Here is a 22,159-nt window from a genome sequence, read left to right as displayed (position 1 = left end):
CAGCCTCACTTTCTCCTCCAGAGCATCTAAAGTGGACAGATATGAATCAATGTCAAGTGTCTGAGATTGAATTCAAACTCCTGTACTCCTGACTCCAAGGTCAGTGCTCTATCCCCTGCACCCACACCTTTAAATCAGGAGGACCTGAGTTCAAATCCAGCCCCACATACTTATTAGCTGTGTGACCTTGGGCAAGTCACTTAAATTTGATTGCTTCACATCCAGGGCCATTTCCAGTTATCCTGATTCATATCTGGTCACTGGACCCAGATGGCTCTGGAGGAGAAAGTGAAGCTGATGACTTAGCACAGCCCTCCCTCCCTCCAATGCAATTCATGTGCTTGTCATGGCATCACCTCCCTGATGCCTCTTCTAGAATGAAGGACAAACATCATCATCAGACAGAAGATTAAGATGGTGACTCAAGGCAGAAGTGACACCTGAGCTGAACTATAGGGGAAGAGATGCGTTAAGTACTGCATTTACAGAACTAGTTAATTTACCTTCCTATTACAAAGAAATGCATATTGAACAGCAGTATGATTAGACCAATTCAGTAACTACATGAATAGTTCTAAAAGAGTGTTGATTAATGAATGGACTGATATCAAGCTACTGGGAAAAATTCTACTGGAATGCCCCAGGGTCCTTAGCCGTTGTGTTCAATATCATTATTACTGACTTAAAGGCATATAAAGAAGAGAAAGGAGAAAAGCACAATATTTTTAATTCAAAAAATTAAAATTGATCACAGGGAAAGCCCATATAAATAAAATAGTTTTTTAAAATAATTTATGGATAACTTTCCTTTTCTGTTTCTCCTATATTCACTCAGGAAAATTGTCCATAAATTTTAAGGAAACTACTTTATTAATATGGGCTTTCCCTGTGATCAATTTTAACTTTTTGAATTAAAATATTATGCTTTTCTTCTTTCTCTGTTAGGCTGTAATAAGTAGCTCAAAGATTTTTCTTGTTTCTCATTGAAAATCTTCCTGAAAAGAACATCTATTTTATCACTACACTATGGTAAATAAAGTGCCAATTTGTTTTGTATAGCATTTTATGTTCTATTGTAATGTTATATATCTCTGTTGTTTTATTTTGTACAGGCTGAAACAAAAAAGTAGTATAGGTTGCCAGGTATTAGCGCCTTTTGAATTGATGTTGCCTAAGGAAAGTCTTTAAATGGTCAAAAACTGAATATGTCTAGAGCAGATAGATAGCATCAGATTAAACCATGTGAGAAAAGGATTTGTGCTTGATAATGACCTACACCCTCCTGGGTATGATTTATCAGAAAGAAGAACAGGTTGGATATGATAAACCTCTACAGATACTATAGTCAAGGTCTTTGAGGAGTGGTCAACAGATAGGTGTAAATAGTTGTAATGAGAAAAATTAGTCTCACCTGGATTGAAAATACCCCCCCATATGGGCTACTGAAACAAAAGGTGAGGCCCCCTAGGTCAGCTAGATTCAAGTTCAGTCACTCAGGACAAGTATGCTGAGAAATGAAAGCTTAAAGAATCTCTTCTTCAAGAGAACAGCATGAGATGAGAGGTTGAGACAGTCCACTTTCATAAAGTACCAGCAGCATATAACTGGAGGAAAAAAAGCTTGATTTAATACACATGGCCAATAAAAAGTCAAGGGCATTTGCACATCTATTAGGAGGAAGAATCTAGCATTCATTGATTGAGAAGGTGAATTCTCTTGAAATAGTAGCAGGAAATAGAAGAAATTTGAGAGTGACTCAAAGACTTAGACTTGGAGAACTTAAGTCATACCCCACCAATATCTTTTCTTGGGTTGTTCCAATGTGGACTCATAGGAACTCTAGGGCACTAAGAGTAACTTACTATGGATAGTGAATCTCAACTGATCTTTTATTCTAGCCATTTTGTGAAAGATACTGCCAAAAAATACCTCTACTGCCTAAATGCATAGGTTAGATCTCTATAGATTGAAGAGAGACATGATTTTGGGGACGCTATAAAAGTGGTGGATGTGGATTACTTCTTAACTTGATGCATCCCAGTATTGCCATGCTTTTATTGATCCAATCAACCCATTTTGCTTTGGGTTATGATAAGAGGCATAAATGATTTGGTAACAATAATAAGGTCTGAGAAAAAGATCTGTTCTGTGGGACTAAATCAATGTGGAGTATATCGAATATATGTCACGATTAGACCAGAAACCCTTGGGCAAAGAGATAAAAAAAACTGTTAACCTATGACTTTGGGCACAACACTTAATTTCTGGACCCTTTTTCTTCATCTGAAAATAAGAAAGTTGGATAAAGCAAATTCTAACTTCCTTTTAGCTCCAAATCGTTTTGCAATTACAATTGATTTTTTAAAAATATAGTCTCTGAGGTCCTTCCCAGCTCTAAAATTCTCTAATTTTTGGATATTTTATAATTCCACATTTAACTAATTGTATAACATTCCCTAACTTTTTCAAATTTTCTAAATGTCAAATTCCTTACACTCTATCTGCCATATTTTTATAATGACAAGGATTAGGAAATGGAATTGATCCACAATTAAAGATTAAAATAACACAGATTATATCACAAGTCAAAACAAAAAGTCAATGAGACAAAGAGCAAACTGTGTTTAAAGTCAGGAAGGGACAACCTTTAAGGACAGGGACTGGTTTGGCATTTCTTATTCCCAGAACTTAGTTCATGGTACGTTGTAAGTCTTTAATAAATGCTTAATTGATGGATTGATTTCTAATATCAAAATCTGAAGTCATTTTTGTGGGTATTATTTCTGATTTCCTATGGAGTGAATTCTGTAAGACTTGAGGTAATATTTTTGCTGGGATCAGGACTCCATTGCTCAGATCTCTAACAAAGGTAAATTTTTCTTTATGTATAGTTTCAAGAGACCCCCCCCCCCCCAATTAACTCAGAATATGTCTCAAAATAAGATTTAGGTTGTGGCAATAAGGCCATTTTAAAGATAAAGTTTAAAGAGGATAGGAGTTTGATAAATAACTGTCCAATAAAAGAAATTTGATGCTCTCTCCTTCCAGACTACCCTTTCCATTCAGTTTTTTGGGTATTTTGGGGTTTTTTTTTCAAGGCAATAGGATTAAATGACTTGCTCAAGATCACACAGCTAGTAGGGATCACTTAGTGGTACTTAGAAGGTGGATTTGAACTTAGGTCCTCCTGACACCAGGGTCATTGTTCTATCCCTGTGCCACCTAGCTGCCCTTCCATTCAGTTTTTTAAAAAAATTTATTTATTTAAGGCAATGAGGTTAAGAGTGACTTGCCCAAGGTCACATAGCCAGGCAATTATTAAGTGTCTGAGGTCAAATTTTAACACAGGTCCTCCTGACTCCAGGGCTGGTTTCTATCCACTGCGTCATCTAGCTATTCCTTATATTCAGTTTTGAAATGAAAATAAAAAGCTGCAATTGAAATAGCTGAAATAATCTGAGATTGGGTTTTTGATTACCCTATTCTTTAATGGTAGAGAGATCATAAAAATTTGGGGAGAGTGACACACAAAAATACATAAATAAAAAGCTCTGGGATCCAGAGAATCAGTAAGTGTCCTCAAATGATTTGAAGTAGAAAATGCTTCAGATGTTGACCCTCACAGGTTAGTGTACAGTGTTGTGTGAAGATCAACAAATAGGCCAGTATGGCTGAATTTAAGCCTGTAAAGAGGAGAGTAATGTGTTAAAAGACTAGAAGGAAAGAAAGGGGACAGGTTATGAAAAGTTCTAAAAGACAAACAAAGGATTTTATATTGCTTCCTGAATGATGGACTTATTGGGATTTTTTGTTTGTTTGCTTGTTTGTTTTTTTTAGTGAACATGATCAGTTTTATTATTTAGAAAAATGATTTTGACAGCTGAATAGAAACTGGATTGCAATGAGGAGAGCCTTCATAGGAAAGTCTATTAAGGAATATCTAATGTCATCCAAGCAAAAAGTTATAAGAATCAGAACTGGGGTGGTAGCTTTATGGGTGGAGAGAAGGGGAATTGTGCAAATTCAGTTTATAGGGTTCATTTTATTCTTTGTACGTGTATCCCCAGTACCTAGGAGAGTACCTGGCATACACACACACACACACACACAAACATATATATAGTAGGTGCCAAGTAAATGCTTGTTGATTGATTATATAGAAATAAATCACAAGATTTAGCAGCTGATTAGATAAATGGAATAAATGAGAGAGAAAAAATAAAGGCTCACACTGAAGTAGTGAATCTGAGTGACAATGGTACCCTCACAAATGAAGAATGAATCAAGATAGAGGCAAGAAAACTATTTCCACAGTATAGAAAGCAAGTCTAGCCTCAAAGATAAAACTAATTCCTGAATCTGATTGTGCAATTATAGGAGTATGCCTGTTTGGCAATGTAAAATTAACAGCTGAAGCTTCATGCCTTTCTAATGAAGGGAATATGTTGCAAGCTCTCTTTTCTTCTCTCAGTTCCAGCCAGGAAGGTGAACCCAGTCAGATTGTTAAACTGAGGAGTTTATTTTCTGTTAATGAATGGAACAGGACCTCCATGATTCAAAAATTACTTTTATAGGAAAAAGGAAAAGGCATATTGACCTTCAAATAAGATAGTTTCTAACTTTTGGTGTGGAAGCAGTAAGGAGAAGACAAGAAAGGATATTACTAGGGACATGTGACTTCACTAAAGTATAAATGGTTGTGGAGCTGAATGATAGAGGCCTTAGCGAATTTCAGAAAAACCTGGAAAAACTCAAATGGACTAATGCTGAGTGAAGAGAGCAGAATCAGAGAAACATTGTACACAGTAATAGCAACATTGTGAAATGATCAGTTATTATAGACTTAGCTCTTCTCAGCAATATACTGACCAAAGACAGTTGTAAAAGACTTGCAAAGGAAAATGTCATCCATATCCAGAGAAAGAACTATAGACTCTGCATACAAATCAAAGCATATTGTTTTCACTTTTTTAAAATTTGTTTTTCATTTTTTCTTTCTCATGGTTTTCCCCTTTTGTTCTGATTCTTCTTTTTCAACATGACTAATAAGAATCATTCATGTATAAACTACATAAAATTGCTTGCTAATTTGGTTTAGGGATAGGGAAGGGGAGGAAGGAAAAATTTTACAGAAATGAATGTTGAAAACTATCTCGACATGTAATTGGAAATTTTTTTTTAAAAAAGAGATAGGCTTTACCATTCCCCAGTTAACAAAGGATATGCAAAGACAATTTACAGATGAGGAAATCATCTGTAAATCATCGCAATCCATAGTCATATAAAAAAATTGCTCTAAATCACTACTTATTAGAGAAATACAAATTAAAACATCTATGAGGTACTACTACCTCACACCCCTCAGACTGGCCAATATGACCAGAAAGGACAATGATCAATGTTGAAAGGGATGTGGAAAATCTGGGACACTAATACTATGTTGGTGGGGCTGTGGCCTCATCCAGCCTTTCTGGGGAGCCATTTGGAATTATGCCCAAAGGGCAAAAATGAGCATACCCATGGATCCAGAAATATCACTACTGGGTCTATACCCTGAAGAGATGATGAAAAAGGGTAAAAACATCACTTGTACAAAAAATATTCATAGCAGCCCTGTTTGTGGTGGCAAAGAATTGGAAATTGCATGAATGTCCATCAATTGGGGAATGGCTTAATAAAGTGTGGTATATGTATGTGATGGAACACTATTGTTCTATTAGAAACCAGGAGGGATGGGAATTCAGGGAAGCCTGGAGGGATTTGCATGAACTGATGTTAAGTGAGATGAGCAGAACCAGAAAAACACTGTACACCCTAACAGCAACATGGGGGTGATGTTCAACCTTGATGGACTTGCTCATTCCATCAGTGCAACAATCAAAAACAGTTCTGGGCTATCTGCAATGGAGAATACCAGGTATATCAAGAGAAAGAATTGTGGAGTTTGAACAAAGACTAAAGGGTATTACTTTTAATTTTTAAAAAATTATTTTATTATGTAATTTTACTATCTCTGATACTTTATTTTTTCCTTAAGGATATGATTTCTCTCTATCACATTCAACTTAGATCAATGTATACATATATACCATGGAAACAATGTAAAGACTAACAGACTACCTTCTGTGTGGGGGGAGGGGGGAAGGAAGCGAGATTGGGGGGAATTGGAAAATTCAAAAGAAATAAATAAATTTGAAAAAGATATAGGCTTTAGAATGATAGAGACTTGAGCAACTCGATTTTAAAAAGTATGGAATTCAAGGATAAATTTGTAGTGACCTTTAGCTAACATACCTTGTGTTTCTGCCTGTGAGAAGTAACACTACTCATGACTATGACTGATAGAGGGGAACACTCATAAATTTCTTAACTTAAAAACTAGAAGAAAATTGACTTGAAACTTTATTAAACTTCAAAAAAGGTACTAGAAACATTTACCACTTCAAATGATTAAATGAGGTAATAATTGTAAATGATAGCTATTATTATTATTACTGGCCATTGCCAGAAAAGAATGACTAAAGGATAGAATAAAAAATGACTAATGGTAATTAAAACTTAAGATTAGTGAAGATATGATGGAAAGAGGTTTCCCTCAATAAGTTTATGTAACCCAGGTACACTACATCCAATTGTCTCCCTAATAGAGAAGGTGAACGATAGAGGGAATGCATCCAAACTCTACAAGCAATAATAGGGAAAGAAATATTCATTGAAAGTCTAGAAGTGTTTCAAAGAGAAAATGAACCAGATAATGAATATGAAGAAGTTGAGGGGAATTCTAACCTATGTAAAGAGAATGGGGCTAGAAGACTATAAAAAAAATAGCATGAAGGGAAGAAGTACTGAATTTTTGTAATTATATTATGTATATATAATACTAATATATATGTATATATATGTGTATGCAATTAGTATAAAGATCTTCCTATAAAGCATGGAGCTAGACCCTGAGAATTAAGTTAATTCTGTGTGGGTCAAATAAAGATGATACTTGTTATTATCAGGTACTCAAGGAGAGGGGTCATCCACAAATAATCAGAGGAAGATTAAATGAATAGAAATGTTTTGTGACTTCCTCTTGTGTGAAATTCAAATGGATATTTGTTGATTTGACATTAACAATAAAAAGACCTGTTATCTTCCTTGGGCATGTATCCAGGACAGGATGGAGAGTCTTGTCAAACTTGTCAGTGTTGACAACCCTTACCCTGTCTTGTGGTTGATGTAAGGACAAATGATCCTGGAATTTGGAACTTTGCTCAGATTAAGAATTCCTAAGGAAAAAAATTAAACTTTCAAGGAATATGTGACTTTTTAGCACTGCTATTGATTGATGATAAAGGCTTCAGAAGATAAAAAGTGAATCCAGGAAGTGAACAGTTGTTTTTAAAAATGATGTCTAAGAATAGGATTTTGATTTGTGGGGCTAAAATATAGAAATTATAGGCTCATGGGATGAAATACTCCTACCAAATACATATAGAATTACATTATATATAGGAGAAAAAAATTATTGGCAAAAGTCAATAAATATTTCTAGGGCCTTTTTGCAATTTATTAAAAATTCAAGGCAATTTTCTTTTCTCTTTTTTATTTTTTAAGTGAAAAAGTTAATTATTTTGGTTTCCACCCTATGACAATCATAATCCTTATTATGCCACATGTTCACAGAGCAATGGCAATTGGGACTGAGATGAAAGGAGAAAAAGAAGCTCTAGTAAGACCCCAAACAATTCCCCAATGCAATAGCAGAACAGAGCCTAAGCAAATGAAATGTAATCTCAGTCTCAAAACTGACTGATGTGGATCTCTATCCTAAATGACAGAGATTAGTGTTCTGTACCTGCATGAGGGATGAGGTAGAGTTAATGAGAGTAGGAGAAAATATATGTCTTTAGTTTCCTTAGAGCACTTGGGGCTTCAGGAGTTTCTGGCTTCCAACTTCAAGAGAGGAAGATGGACTTAAGGTTGCTGAAGGAAAAGACTGTTGGGAAGAAGCTAACTTAAGAAGAGATGGAAATTTCCATCATGTTCAAATGCTCAACTCACTACATTAGAGATACTGGAGAACTCTTTCTTAGGTAAAATCTAGGACTATCTCTCTTGGTTGAGTTGAATTATTTTGCTTGCTTGGAAAAGCTCTTTTTCATGTCAGGTATTCTTTGATTTTCCATGATTTGGATAAATGGATATTTGGTTAAATTAGTTATTTAGTCTCTATGTGTGTTCATTGTGAAACTGATATTTGGTGGGAAAGGAGTCAAGCCTTGGATATTAAGTTTGGGGTCTTGCTTTCCCATTGATAAGTGATCATAGGTTAACTTGCACCTGAAGAATCATATTTCCTTATTTAAAAAAACAAATAGATATATGTATAGCCTGGTGCCCCTTCCTCCCAAGGAGGGCAGAGCAGAAAAGTTTCTGCTCCCAGTTTCTTGCTTCTCTTCTTGGCAGGAATTTAAAGTCTGCCTTGGAGAAAGAGAAGGGAGGTGAGATCAGAGGTTTCTATTCTGCCTTCCTTTGAGCTGCATAAAGAAATCCATACATATATATATATATATATGAGGGAAGGGAGGGAACAGTCTTGCTACAGAAGATAAAATATCTAATAGATTTTTTCAAGAGAGAAAATGAATAAAAGCGTGTAGTAAAATAGAATTATATATTTAAACAATTATTCATATTAGGAAATCCAATAACTTGAGGGTAAATCATGTTGGAGAGTGTTTGGATGCAGCTCAATGGAAGAAGAAATAGATGTATGCAGACAATTTGTACAGAAAGAAGAAACAGATAAAGGGTTCCAGAAACAACAGTCTTAGCACAGAGGCATTATCTTAAAACAGTGGAGTACTTCAACCATCTAGACTGCTGATTTTGTCTGTCTTTCTCTATGTCTCTATATTTCTATCTCTCTGTTTTACTTTCTCTCTTATCTTTCTTTGACTCTATTTCTCACTCTTTCCCTATCTCTTGATTTAGGGACTTATGAGTACATTTTCTGTACTTTTGATAGGAAGGCCTCATCAGATCATATAAACAAAGAATCATTGATGTGATTTTCAAGAACTTTTCTTGAATGAGGTGCAATTCAAACCCAGGTTTTCTAGCCACCTTTCTTAATACTTCACCACTTGACAAAGAGTCTTAGGTAATCTTTGTAAACATGGAGAGATTTAGAATCAAGTGATATAAAATTAGATGACTTCAAAACTTCTCAAATGATTAGAGATAAAGAACAGTTATTTAATGACGATTTCAAATTCAGTGGAGAACTACCTATGGAGAAATGTTGTTGGTCCTGTGCTAGTCAAAATTTGTGCCAGTGACTTGAATCAAAGCATAAATTGCATGCTTGTCAGATTTACAGATGATTTGAATCTGAGAAAGAGATTACACCCTAGATGACAGTTTGTTTATTTAAGAAGGTTTCTGTAAGCACAAACAATGGGCTGGATTTAATAAGTTGAAATTTAATAGGAATATATGTGAAATCCTCTTACAAAATCAATTTTACAAGTTCAGAACAGGAGAAGAAGAATAGATACAGTTAATGTGAGAAAGATCTGAGAGTTGTACAATCCAAACCTAAGTAAACAGTGGCCTGGTAGCCAAAAAAATCTAATGTAGCCTAGGATAGCATTAAAAGGTACAAGATTTCCAGAATTTGGGAGGTGGTAATCTAGTTGTATTTTTTTCTGGTCACATCATAAATATACTTGTATGGTCAGCGATAGATGTCCCTATCATTATAAGTCTTCAAGAAGAATCTGGATGACCACTTTTCAGGAATATTACAGAGTGATTCTCTCTTCTTAGAATTTCTAGTTTTCTTCTAAGTGAAATTTAAGTGACATCCCATAAAATACCTTCTATTATTTTTCCTATTACTTAATGTTCTCTTCCTTTGCATAAATACTTACCACATTCCATGATAGAACATAGCTTCCTTTGAAGGCAGGACACTTTCATTTTTTACTATGAATCCCTAGGCTTTGCATATGGAAGGTGCTTATAAATGCTCATTTAGTTGGATGGAATTGAATAGAAAGCATATTTGTTATATGATATAGATTATATTAGGATCATTACAATATATATATTTAGATCTTGAAGTGAAGCAAAGGTCATTCAATCCAACCTTCTTCATTTTACAGATAAGGATATTTAGACCCATAGAGATTAAGTGATTTGCCCAAGTTAGAGCTATTAGTAGATGACAGAAGTGGAATTAGAATTTGAGTCAAGATCCAGTATACTTCCCATAGTACCCCAGGTGCTTTGACTTCTAAGGTCTTTCTAATTTTAAGTTCCATGATTCTCTTTACCCTTCCCCCTAGGGAATTTCTCAAGGAAGTATCTTCTGGGATAATTGTACTAATGATATGAAGTTCACATACATATAATCAGTTCATAAATTGCTCTAAATGTACTCCCTTTAGAAATCTTGACATTCTATATAAATGTGAGTCATTAATATTTTTTTTAGATTTTTCAAGGCAATGGGGTTAAGTGGCTTGCCCAAGGCCACATGGCTAGGTAATTATTAAGTGTCTGAGGTCGGATTTGAACCCAGGTACTCCTGACTCCAAGGCTGGTGCTCTATCCAGTGCACCACCTAGCCGCCCCGAGAGTTATTAATATTAACACTAAAAGGTCATTTTAAAATCTCAGTGTAATTTTCTACTCTTTCTTCTCTCTTATCCCTCACATCTAGGCAACTGTGAAGTCCTGTTGATTCTACCTCTCTTCCTCTCAACTCATTCTACTATCACCCTACACCCCCTTCCTATTGCCTCCCATTTGAATTAAAATAACTAGTCTGTGTATGTTCAGCCTCTCTCTTCTCTAACTCTCCATTTAATACAGCAGCAAAATATCCCCCCCCCATGTCCAAGTCTGACCATTTCACTCCTCTGCTCCAAAGGTGCAATGAATATGTCCTTATTGTTTAGAGCACAATAGTTCCTTCCTCATAATGACACCTAGAGTCCTTGTATAATGCCAATCATATTTCACACTGATGACATTCATTTAGAGGAAGTATGATATGAAGAATGGAAAACCAGTTTCAGAGTCAGAAAGACCTAAGTTCAAATCTCCCTGATGTTACATCCTATCTATATGATGACAGACAAGTGGTTCAACTTTTCAGAATCCCAGGGAACTCTAAGACTATATGTTGCAGAACTGATGCTGATCTGCAGTGGAAGATGAACTTTCCTAAAAAAATTGTCAACAGACTGATGAAATTATAGGTTCAATAGTCACAAAACAAAACAAAATCTTTAATGATGTTTCTAAAAGTTATTGAACTCATAACTCTACTTGGGGCAACCAGGTGGTACAATGAGTAGAGCATTAGACCTAGAATTGGGAAGACTTACCTTTCTGAATTCAAATATGGCCTCAAACATTCAGTAGCCCTGTTTACTTCAGTTCCTCATCAGTAAAATGAGAAAGAAATGGAAATGGCAAATCATTCCAATATCTTTTTCAAGAAAACCCAAATGGTTCATGACTGAAATGACTGAACTCATCCAAAAATAGGTGGAGGAAGACTAAATGAATAGTAATGAATTGAGGGGTTTTTTTTTCAAAAAAATTTCAAAATTGAAAAATATGGGGATATCAGACATAAAAATGAAAAAAACATTCCTTGTCCTCAAGGAAGTGATATTTCACTAAACTCCATAGGTCTTGAAATCTCTTAACTCCTTTCACTTGCACAGACTATTCCCAATGCATTCTTTCAATGTTACCTTTTTTTTAAACTTTTCACTTTCTTCAAGAGGCAATGGAATGTAACATCAAAGAGACAACTTAGGTTTGATTTTTGACTTTGACAGTAACCAATTGTGAAATGACTGATTAGGTTGTGGAATATGAAGATGATGGACTACTATTGTGCTATAAGAAATTAGGAAATAGATAATTTCAAAAAGACATGAAAAGATTTACTGTGAATGAAATAAGGGAACCAGAAGAATAATCTTTGCTATTATCAGTATTACAAAAAAGAGCAATCTTGAGAACTTTATAAACTGATGAAGAATGTTTATGATGAATGAATGAAATAAGCAGAACCAAGAGACAATTTATTCAATAACTCTGTAAAACTCTTTGAACACTATGAGAATTATTATCAATGCAATGACCATTCATGATTCCTGAGGACTAATGATGAAACATGTTATCCAATATAGAGGTGATAGACTTAGGGTGTAGAATGAGACACATAAGTGAATATATGTATGTATATATATATATATTATATGTGTATTTAAATATTATTTGCCATAATAGAGGGATTAGTTTATTTTACTAAGTGTATTTGGTATGAGAAATTTGTTTTATTTTTATTTTTCAATTGGCAGTGGATGGAGGAGAAAGTAGTTTTATGTTCATTTAAAAATAGGTTAGGAATACTACAGATGTACAAATTTGAATGTACATTCAGATGAGATCATTGTAATTGGTTTTATTTAATTGTTTCAGTTTATCATGAAATAGCAGTATCCTTTAAATGTTTGTGATAGAAAAGCAAAACACATCAATAAAACTTTAAAAAAAATTATGTCGGACTTGATGCTAGAGAGCAGGAGCTCACAAAACAGAATTATCTCTATGGTTGCATTTATCCAGGAAAAGAAAACTGGTTGGGCAGCAAAATTGCTGCTCAGCTTGTACCAAAAAACAAAAGATGTAGAAACAGACCACTGGGGCATCTTGGTATGATAAGGAAAGAAAGATTCATTAGAGAACATATGCATCCCATCAACGGTTTATAATTTGCACTGATGGAGCATGCAGATGACAAACCCATGACATTATTTAAGTATATACATGTGATTGTAATATTTTTCCCAATTGACTTTTTTTCTTCTCTATTTTAAAAGCAAGCCCAGGACAAGGTAATGCCCCTTTCATATTAGTGACTGATATATCTGGCACCTAGTGGATAGATAGCAGAACTGCAGGCACTAATAAGAATAGAAAAATTTAGGATTTGAGGGGTAAAAAACAAAACAAAACAATCAGAATTGGTAGTTATTTGATATTTATTTAGCACTGATAATGTGTTCAGTTCTAGAATATATAACATAGAGGAACATATTTAATTCTCTTTGCAAAGAGCATATAATTGGAGAAAAAATTTAAAGAAATAAAGCAGGGAGAGGGACCATGGAATGAAGGTTTAAGATTTTATAGTTAAAATTAAATTAATTCCATAATTTAATCCCAGAGTTATAAATATTCATTAAACATACTTCTCTATATGTCTAAATGGTTATTATCAAAAATTTAAATTTTTATATTTAATAGGCTTTCATCCAAAGGCTCTTTTCCTAAATGAAGAAATTCTTTTCCCAGTGGCACTGCCTCTCATTTGCCTCAAAATAACAGTAGTGGTTTCAGCTAATTATTTCAGATCCAGTCTCCCTGCTTTCCTGTTCCTTCCTGTCTCTCCTAAGTACCTCATTTTAAAATTCAAGTCCTATTTTCTCTTGTATTCCTTCACACTTGGGAGATCCTGCCCATCCTACACTGGCTTATTTCTGTTTTGTCTCTGTTTACCAAAGCCTTGGGTTTATTGCTCTTTTAGCTATAGAAATGAGAACTAGCAAATTTTCCCTACTCTCTTCTCCCTTCCCTACCCCCATTCTAAGTTATTCATATTGTTATATGAAGTAATGATTTTCAAACCATACCTAAGCAACTCGATAACCAAGATAACAATTTCTTTTCTGGATCTTTGGAGAGAGATTTTCTCATCTGCATTGCAAGGACTACATTAAGAAGTGTAACACAGTAACTTCCCTGTAAGAGCTGGTGGTGGGTAATGCTACCCTAAATAGAACAAACTTCCACTGGCTGGCTTTTGTGCAAGAACTAATTCTTTCAGGTGCAGATCTATATAAAACTCAGAGGGGATTGGAAGATGCACAGGCAACTTCAAACTTTTGGTGCAGAAGGTAATGACAACATCTCTCTTAAACTAACAACTTGGAATGATTGCTCTAAACACTAACGAGATCATTTTGAAAAACCTTTCAGATGAATAGCTGTTTCTTAAATGTTAAAGTTGACTTTGTAAATTTAGCAGGAGAGGGTCAGTAGTTATTTTCTCAGCTGCTTTTCAATTACTTATTAATGTGCACCTGATTTTGGAAATGGAAAAATAAATTTCATATATTGAGTATAATGGGGGAGGGAGTTATTCTTTTATTCCACTACAACAATAATGTTTTTAAATGACTCTCTCTTCATTGAAATACAATTGAAGAATTTGTAATGCATTTTAGGGAGAGTCTCAATGTGATGGAGGATTTTTTTTCCAAAAGTTTTAATATTGAAAAAATCTCAGAATTAGTAGTTATTTAATATTTATTAAGCAATGATAAAATTCTGTTTTCCAGAATATATACATATTTGACTCTTTATGCAGGCAGCATACAATGGGGGGGGGGGGAATACAAAAGACGGGAAGCAGGGAAAGGGGCCATAGAAAGAAGGTGTAGTATTTTATACTTGTTAAAGTTAAATTAACTCCAAAGACTTAGATTTTGATGACATTTTGTGAATTTAAACAAATAATCAGTCTATTTGATGGACCTTCCTGGAGCAGGGTTCAGTCCTGTGTCTTCTGCAACTATAGAGGAAGGAATACTCTAGGGAATGAAGAATCAGGGAAGACTTTCCCCTCTTGAGTTAAGAATGGCCTGGTTAGGGAGAAAAATGGGCAGGACAACCAGTTCACATATCTGACAATTTTAAAGTGTTTTTCAAAGCAATCTATTTTTTAAAAGTGGTATGAAGTTAGAATTGATTTACACATGGTGTGATACATTATTTCTACATCAATCGTACAGTTACATAGTACATAGTACAAAAACAGGTTTTACTGCTGAAGGAAAGCTTGCACAGTCTGTCTAGGTCTGGCACATTTTTTCCTGATTGAGTTATTCAGGTTCTGAATTGAAAGATTGTCTCATGATATTCTTATGGGTAGATTGAGAGATGAGGGGTGATAGTTTTCTATTAATTCTCAACCACTTTGCATGTCCTTCATGATCTCTCTTAACTACAGTTCTATCCATGCCAAATATGAGTAAAAGTGGGGCAGCATTCATTTTAGGGGGTTTTTTTTGCAAGGCAAACAGGGTTAAGTGGCTTGCCCAAGGCCACACAGCTAGGTAATTATTAAGTGTCTGAGACTGGATTTGAACCCAGGTACTCCTGACTCCAGGGCTGGTGCTTTATCCACTATGCCACCTAGCCGCCCCGGCAGCATTCATTTTAAAAAAGATTTCTGACTTTTCTTTTGAAAGCTACTGAGTTGAGGTAAGATAAGTTATCTTTTCCACTTGCACATTGGAAGGAGTACACTGATGTACTAGGCTAATCTCCTTAGAAGGTTATCTTAGTGTTTTCCAAACAGCCAATGTCCTTAGGTAGATTTAGAAATGGTTGAATGGCTCAATTTCAAAGTGGTTTTTAAAGACTGTCTATATGAAATGAGATCTCTTCTTGGTTTTTTATAGTTCATATATGTATATATATGTGTGTATATATATATATATACATATATATATATATATATATAGTTCTTTATAGGGAATCTGTTTTTGGCTTAATTCCATTCAATATTTTTATTGCTAATTTGAATTTAGACATAGCACATCAAACTTGCAGATAATACAGAGTATCCAGAAAAGAGTGATGAACTGAATGTAAGAAACCTCCCATAAAATGTAATAGAGATAAGTACAAAGTTCTTCAGTTGAGTTAGAAAATTTTAAAAATAATTCAGCTTACTACCTATGTTCCCCTAAGTCTCTCTTAACTTCAACTTCTTTAGTTATAAAATTAGAGAGTTGGCCTCCATATTGCCTAGGGTTTCTTCCAACTCAAAATCCTAAGTGCCTAACTATAAGAACTATCACTGGATGGATTATATTTCTTTCATATGATTCCAGAGGACATGATCTAGAAGAGTTGTTCCCAACCCTCAGCCCTCGGGCTGCACATGGCCCTCAAAACCTATTCATGTGACCCAGGTCTTGTACCCTTCTGGGTAACAATGAAGAAACAGGTGAGTACACACACCAGCACTGCAACATCAAAGACCAGCTTAACCCTTAACTAACATGCCCCTTGACAAATTTTTTTAAAATTTTTTTTATTTATTTGAGGCAATTGGGATTAAGTGACTTGCCCAAGGTCACACAGCCAGGCAATTATTAAGTCTGAGGCCGGATTTGAACTCAGGTACTCCTGACTCCAGGGCCAGTGCTCTATCCACTGTGCCACCTAGCTGTCCCCCTTGACAAGTTTTGTTGGGTGATTGCAGCTCAGAAGAACACCGGTAACTATGGTTGGAAGTGGCAACGAGTGATACTGTAATTTGATGTAAGGAGTAATTTCCTAAGATTTAGAGCTGTCTAAAAGTGGAATGGTATGCCTTAACAAGTTGCTCATAACTTGAAGTCTTCCAGTAAGAAATGTTTAGAGGCTTTGTGGTTAGGCATATATTGGATTAGATGACTTCTGAAGTCCCTTCCAACTCTACGTTGCCTCTGCCTTCTTTGCTCTATCTTGTATAGGTTTGGCAATTATCAATTAGTAAGAATTTGTTAAACATCCACAGATAATAATGTTAAAAGTTCTTGTCCTCAAGGAGTTTAGTATCTTATTTTGGGGAGAAAATATGCACATAAATACAAGATTACTTGGGGAGGAGCACAAGCTGCTGCTGGCAATCAAGAAAAGCTTTATGTAGAAGTTTTGAACTGCATTTTATAGGAAAGTAGGGCTAAGAGAGAGAGATGAGGAGGGAATACATTCTAATAATGGAAGATAGGGCAATAAAAATGTGAGGTGGAGTAGAGTGCGGAAGGAATAAGGTCATTTTGACTTGAAAATAGGGATTGGGAAGGAGAATAATTTATTGTGGGGGGACAAATTGTAATGGTCTTTAAATGTCAAATGTAGAAGTTCGTATTTGATCTTAGAGATAGCAGTCATTGTGTCTTATTGAGCAGTTGACTTAGTTAGACTAGTGCTTTAGGAAATTTACTTTGGCATTTATGTGAAGGATGGATTTGAGAAGGGAAAGAACAGAAGCAGGAAGACCAATTAGGAGGTTATTGTGATAATAATATGGATAACATTGTCATCTGCTTAATGACCCAGGGAAAACAAAAACATATATAACTTAAGCAACATCAGGAGTGTACCCACTGTGCTAAATAGATATGGTTAAAGTTAATTTTATGAAAAATGTCTAGAATATTTCATTTTCCCAATCTGTCGATTTCAGTGAAAAATAGCAAGGAAGTAAAAGTCAGGTAACAGATAATCAATATCAAGTAGTATGTATGGCATCAGTCTTTTTTTATTTATTAATTGTACAAAAATAGTTGGCATTGCTCTCCAACATTCAGAAATGGAGCACTTACGTGTGCTTCCAAAATTGGCTAATTTTTAAAGACACTTTGAGAACTGTCATAAATCAATCAGAAGCTGTCATTCATTCATATCTCCTCCTCTTATTCATAAAGAAATCACAAGAGGCTCTACCAAAGTCAAATGTCATTCATCAGAAGCAGAACTCCAGGAATAAATATGTCAGTGCCAGACTCAGCAAGCTTCCTTTTGGCAGTAAACTTCTTTTGTACCACATAGTAGTGATGGTCCATATTTGGACAGCTATTTTTAACATCATGATCTGAGAGGTTTGTTTCATAGAAGATTTATCAAAAATGGTATCAGTGATATACATTTATAACTAGTTTATCTTAAGATTGTTTAAACCATTATGACCCAGGGAACATCAGGTTTTTTTTTCCCCCCAAAAGATCATGGATTCAAAGTTGGAAGTCCAGTGTACTGCACAAAATAAAAGAGGCTTATATAAAATTATTGAATTAAATTGAAGCAAACTGGGATCAATAACTTTAACATCCTTAAAGACAGAGACTTTCACTTTTATATCCATATCTATATTGGCACAGATTAAGTAGGTTCTTAAAATTATGTTAAATGATAACATCATAGATTTAACATGAAGAAAAATCAGAAGTCATCTGGATTAATGTCTTTGTTTACAGATAAGAAAAATGAAATTTAGCCAAAGAATTTAAGTGACTTGTTCATTGTCATATAGTTAATAGAATATAGACCCTTTTGTTCCAAATTCATTCTCTGAAAGATCATCTCATCTAACCTAGACCGAGCTAGGGATGCAGTGGGAGGGGACTGGACCTGGAGTCAGGAAGACCAGAGTTCAAAGTTCAAGTTTTGATCTTGGCCAAGTGCTATGAAGATTTAGAGATATCTGTAAACCTTTTAGCACAGTGTCTGATACACAGTAGAAACTTCATAAACAATTATTTTCTTCCAATTTCATGTCATTGGATGAGAGGTGAAGTCCTGAGAGATTAACTGAGCTGCCCAAGGGTGTAACAGAGAAGGCATTTGAACATAAGGTCTTCTGCTTCTTGATCAAGATCACTGTCATAGATGAAAGGTTTCAGGCTAGAAGGGACCCCAGCAACTGTCTTGTCTAACATTCTCATTTTATGTATAGGGAAATAGAGGTCTAGGGGAGGCAAGGGAGGGAAAAAAGCATTATAGGGCACCTATTGTGTGCCAGGCTCTAGATAAGTGGTTTACAGTGATCTCATTTCTCATAATAACCCTCAGAGAAGAGTGCTATTACTACTATAACTACTACTACTACCAGTACTATAAACTAGTACTACCATTACCATCACCATCACCACCACTATTATTTCCAACAATTACTACCACTACAACCACCACCACCCCACCATTACAATCACTATTACTACCATCATACCATCATCACTGCTGTCATTACTATCACCACCATTAACACTACTACTACTAGCAAAACTACTACCAATACTACCAATACCACTATTACTACTACTACTACTACTAACTAGTATCACCACCAGCACCACCACCAATATTTACTACTACTACTACTACTACTACTACTACTACTACTACTACTACTACTACTACTACTACTACTACCAACTACCACCACCACCACTACTACTACTATTCCTCCTACTAAATTCTAATCACAAACTCTGGGAAGTGGGTGCTACTATTATTTCCACTTTATAGCTAAGCAAACTGAGAATCAGAGGGGGTTAAGTGACTTGCTCATAGTCATACAGATAAGTATCTAAGCTTGGATTTGAACTCAAGCTTAGTTCTTGATCTCAAATCGTCCTAACTCCAGACCCAATGTACTGTTCACTGTGCCACTCAGTTGTCTGTCAAAGTTCATGTTCAAATCTGGCCTCAGAAACTCACTAGCTGTGTGACCTTGGGCTAGTCACTTAATCCTGATTGCCTTGCATCCAGGGCCATCTCAGTCATCCTGGTTCATATCTGGCCACTGGACCCAGATGGCTCTGGAGGAGAAAGTGAGGCTGGGGACTTAGCATAGTCGTCCCCCCACCCCGGGCCCCCACTCAAATCCAATTCACATGCTGACAATGGCATCTTCTTCGAAAATGAAGGACAAACAACATATGGTCCACATGATACATAGTACCAACTCATGTCTTCAACAGAGGATCCTCCTAACAGGGAAAGATAGACTGTCCCACTTCTATGTCAAATGTTTGTTGAAGATTTATTTCTGCAGGGAGACTAACCATGGATCAGAACTTGAGTCCTGAGTTGTACAACTGAATGATCCTGGGTGTTTATGAATATATAGCTCACTTTTATATATGAAGATGCCTTTCTTCTGTTCTGCATCCGGAAGACCTCATAAGCTGCTTGTATTTTATGAAAACATATACATATAAGCTCCTCTAATTAGTGATTTTAGTAGCTTCTTATAGCTATAATCTTTTAAAAATCATCTCTTCAAAGATGCTTATTGAGATAGTATGGCATCTGTAAGATCTAGATTCAAGACCCAATGCTCACATACCAGCTGTGTGTCACTGGACAAATCACTTGTTCTCTTAGACAATTCCCTAAGATTATAGGTAGCAGAACAATTGCTGATTTGCACTGGTAGAGGGAGTCCCCTTGAACCAGATCAGAAGTGGGATTCTCTAAAAAGACAAGACACTACTCCTATGTACCCCCAAAGACTGTCAAGATATGGAGGGTAAAGTTTCTTCCTACTCTCAGGATATGAACTGTACTTCTCCATGACAGCTGGAGATTAGTATTTTGAAATGGGCTATTTGATCCTTTTTTTTAAATTAAAGCAGACTCCTCAAGTCCTTCTGTTCGCCTAGAATCTTCCCTTAAGCCCTTTAGACTATAACTACTCAGAGAACCTTCTATCAGGCACTTGTTAAATATTTTCAGTTCAAAGAGGATTAGATAGGAAAAGTCCTTTTTAAAACTAAAGGACTGGGGCGGCTAGGTGGCACAGTGGATAAAGCACTGGCCCTGGAGTCAGGAGTACCTGGGTTCAAATCCAGTCTCAGACACTTAATAATTACCTAGTTTGTGTGGCCTTGGGCAAGCCACTTAACCCCATTGCCTTGAAAAATCTAAAAAACCCCCCAAAAACTAAAGGACTACTTTCTGACTTGACTGTTGATATTCAAATCCTTATGTTTGATTTGATATGAGATTCTTTGGCAGACTGAAAAAAATTGCTGGAAACCAATGATAGAGATTTGAGTCTCCCACCTGAATAGGTAAGGCATCACTATTATTTTAGTGGTGTCAGATGCTACTAACTTCCCAATCACAGTTATATGAAATGCCAAAATGCTATTAATATTGATGACATTGTCATCGGAACTGATCTGGTAAAAATGTAAGAAAAGATAGTGAGCAGAAGGAAATCAACAGGACCAAGGGTAGTATATTATTTTGTCAGAAATTCTAATTGATGATTCAGTTCATACGTACCAGTGACAGGCAATATGCTAAGGAATTTGGTCTTATGGGGAAGATAACACAGGGCTTGGGGAGGTTTGAGAAGGGGTGGGAGAATTAAGGGGGTACTTAGAAAAATTGTTCCTTGGAGTTGAAAACTAGCAGAGCTGCACATTCCAAGTGAAGTGAACTGAAAGCCCTATATAGGAAAGGAAGACTTTGGAAAGGGTTTACATTCAACCATTCACTCCTCCAATCAGATGGAAGAGGAGGCTGAAGAAAGTGGTATCCAAGGTTTGAGTCAGCAACATGGTAATGAGATGAATAGTGAGGAATCTTTCTTGGGACTTGAAACAAGGCAGAGATGCAAATACAAGACAATGACTAAAGAATTCATCAGTCTTGACAACATTATAAAGAATGATGCATCTAGAGAAAGACAAATTCTTGTAGTGACTAGATGCCGGAAGCTGGTAAAAATCAAAGTTTGAAACAAAAAAAAAATGGTACTACTGTCTAAGCCTTAAAGATCTGTAACTTAGAGACCCTAGAAAAAGACCAAATCTCAAATGGATTTTTGCTTTGTTTCAGCTTTTTGCTTAGGAATATTCCCTCTAACCTGGTCAGATTATGGATGTGTGTTCAAGTTCCACCAAGCATGCCATGTTGCTTGAAGAATTAAACACAGAGAATAAGGACAAATCTCAAGTTAAGTTCCAAGAAAATGAATTCATTCCCAAGTTACAGAATACTGTCCACTCTCAAGTTGCAGGAGAATCCCCTAACACTAGAAAAGGTAATATATCCTGTTAGATTAATATATTATGATTTGAATGCTTGTATAATAAGCATGGAAGGTATACTTATAACTTTTTTCAGGACTTATTGATAATTGTATTTTAATTATTATAGGGTTTTAATTTTTCTAATTCTGTTCTTTTGCATGAGGCAAACGAACTGGAAATGTTTCTAATTCCCAGGAAGTGAAATTTAAAGATAAAATAGTTTAATGGGCAAAGCATATTAGCACATAGGATGATTTTTTGGTAGCTACTTCCATTTGGATAGATTCAAAAAATGTATTCATTGTTCATCTGACAAATGGACACAGAAACCAGTTATTACAATATAAAATGTTTTTCAAACTATAAAGTTCTAGGTATCAATTGTTATTGTCATTATCTTTAGTTTAACCAAGTGAGCATATTATTAACCCTGTTCCCTTCTATTCAGGACTACTTTTACTTGGACCCAATTT

General features: G+C 35.4%; 1 protein-coding gene across 2 annotated transcripts in view; it reads left to right on the top strand.

Annotated features, from left to right (window-relative positions):
- Window positions 1-22,159, top strand: part of METTL21C (methyltransferase 21C, AARS1 lysine) — an 87,890-nt gene that overhangs the window by 49,710 nt on the left and 16,021 nt on the right. Inside the window, exons 1-2 of one of the 2 annotated variants that reach the window (XM_074191985.1) lie at window positions 13,801-13,979; window positions 21,493-21,697. In XM_074191985.1, coding sequence (XP_074048086.1) covers window positions 21,532-21,697 — 166 coding nt within the window. In that variant the 5' untranslated portion in view covers window positions 13,801-13,979; window positions 21,493-21,531. Of the gene's footprint in view, window positions 1-13,800; window positions 13,980-21,492; window positions 21,698-22,159 lie in introns of those variants that run through there. The other variant, XM_074191984.1, reaches the window with a different exon arrangement.

The sequence above is a fragment of the Macrotis lagotis genome, chromosome 6 (assembly GCF_037893015.1).
Source record: "Macrotis lagotis isolate mMagLag1 chromosome 6, bilby.v1.9.chrom.fasta, whole genome shotgun sequence".
NCBI classification, from domain to species: Eukaryota; Metazoa; Chordata; class Mammalia; order Peramelemorphia; family Peramelidae; genus Macrotis; species Macrotis lagotis.
Note: the sequence above shows the minus strand (reverse complement) of the source record. Positions and strands in the feature narration are given on the sequence as shown.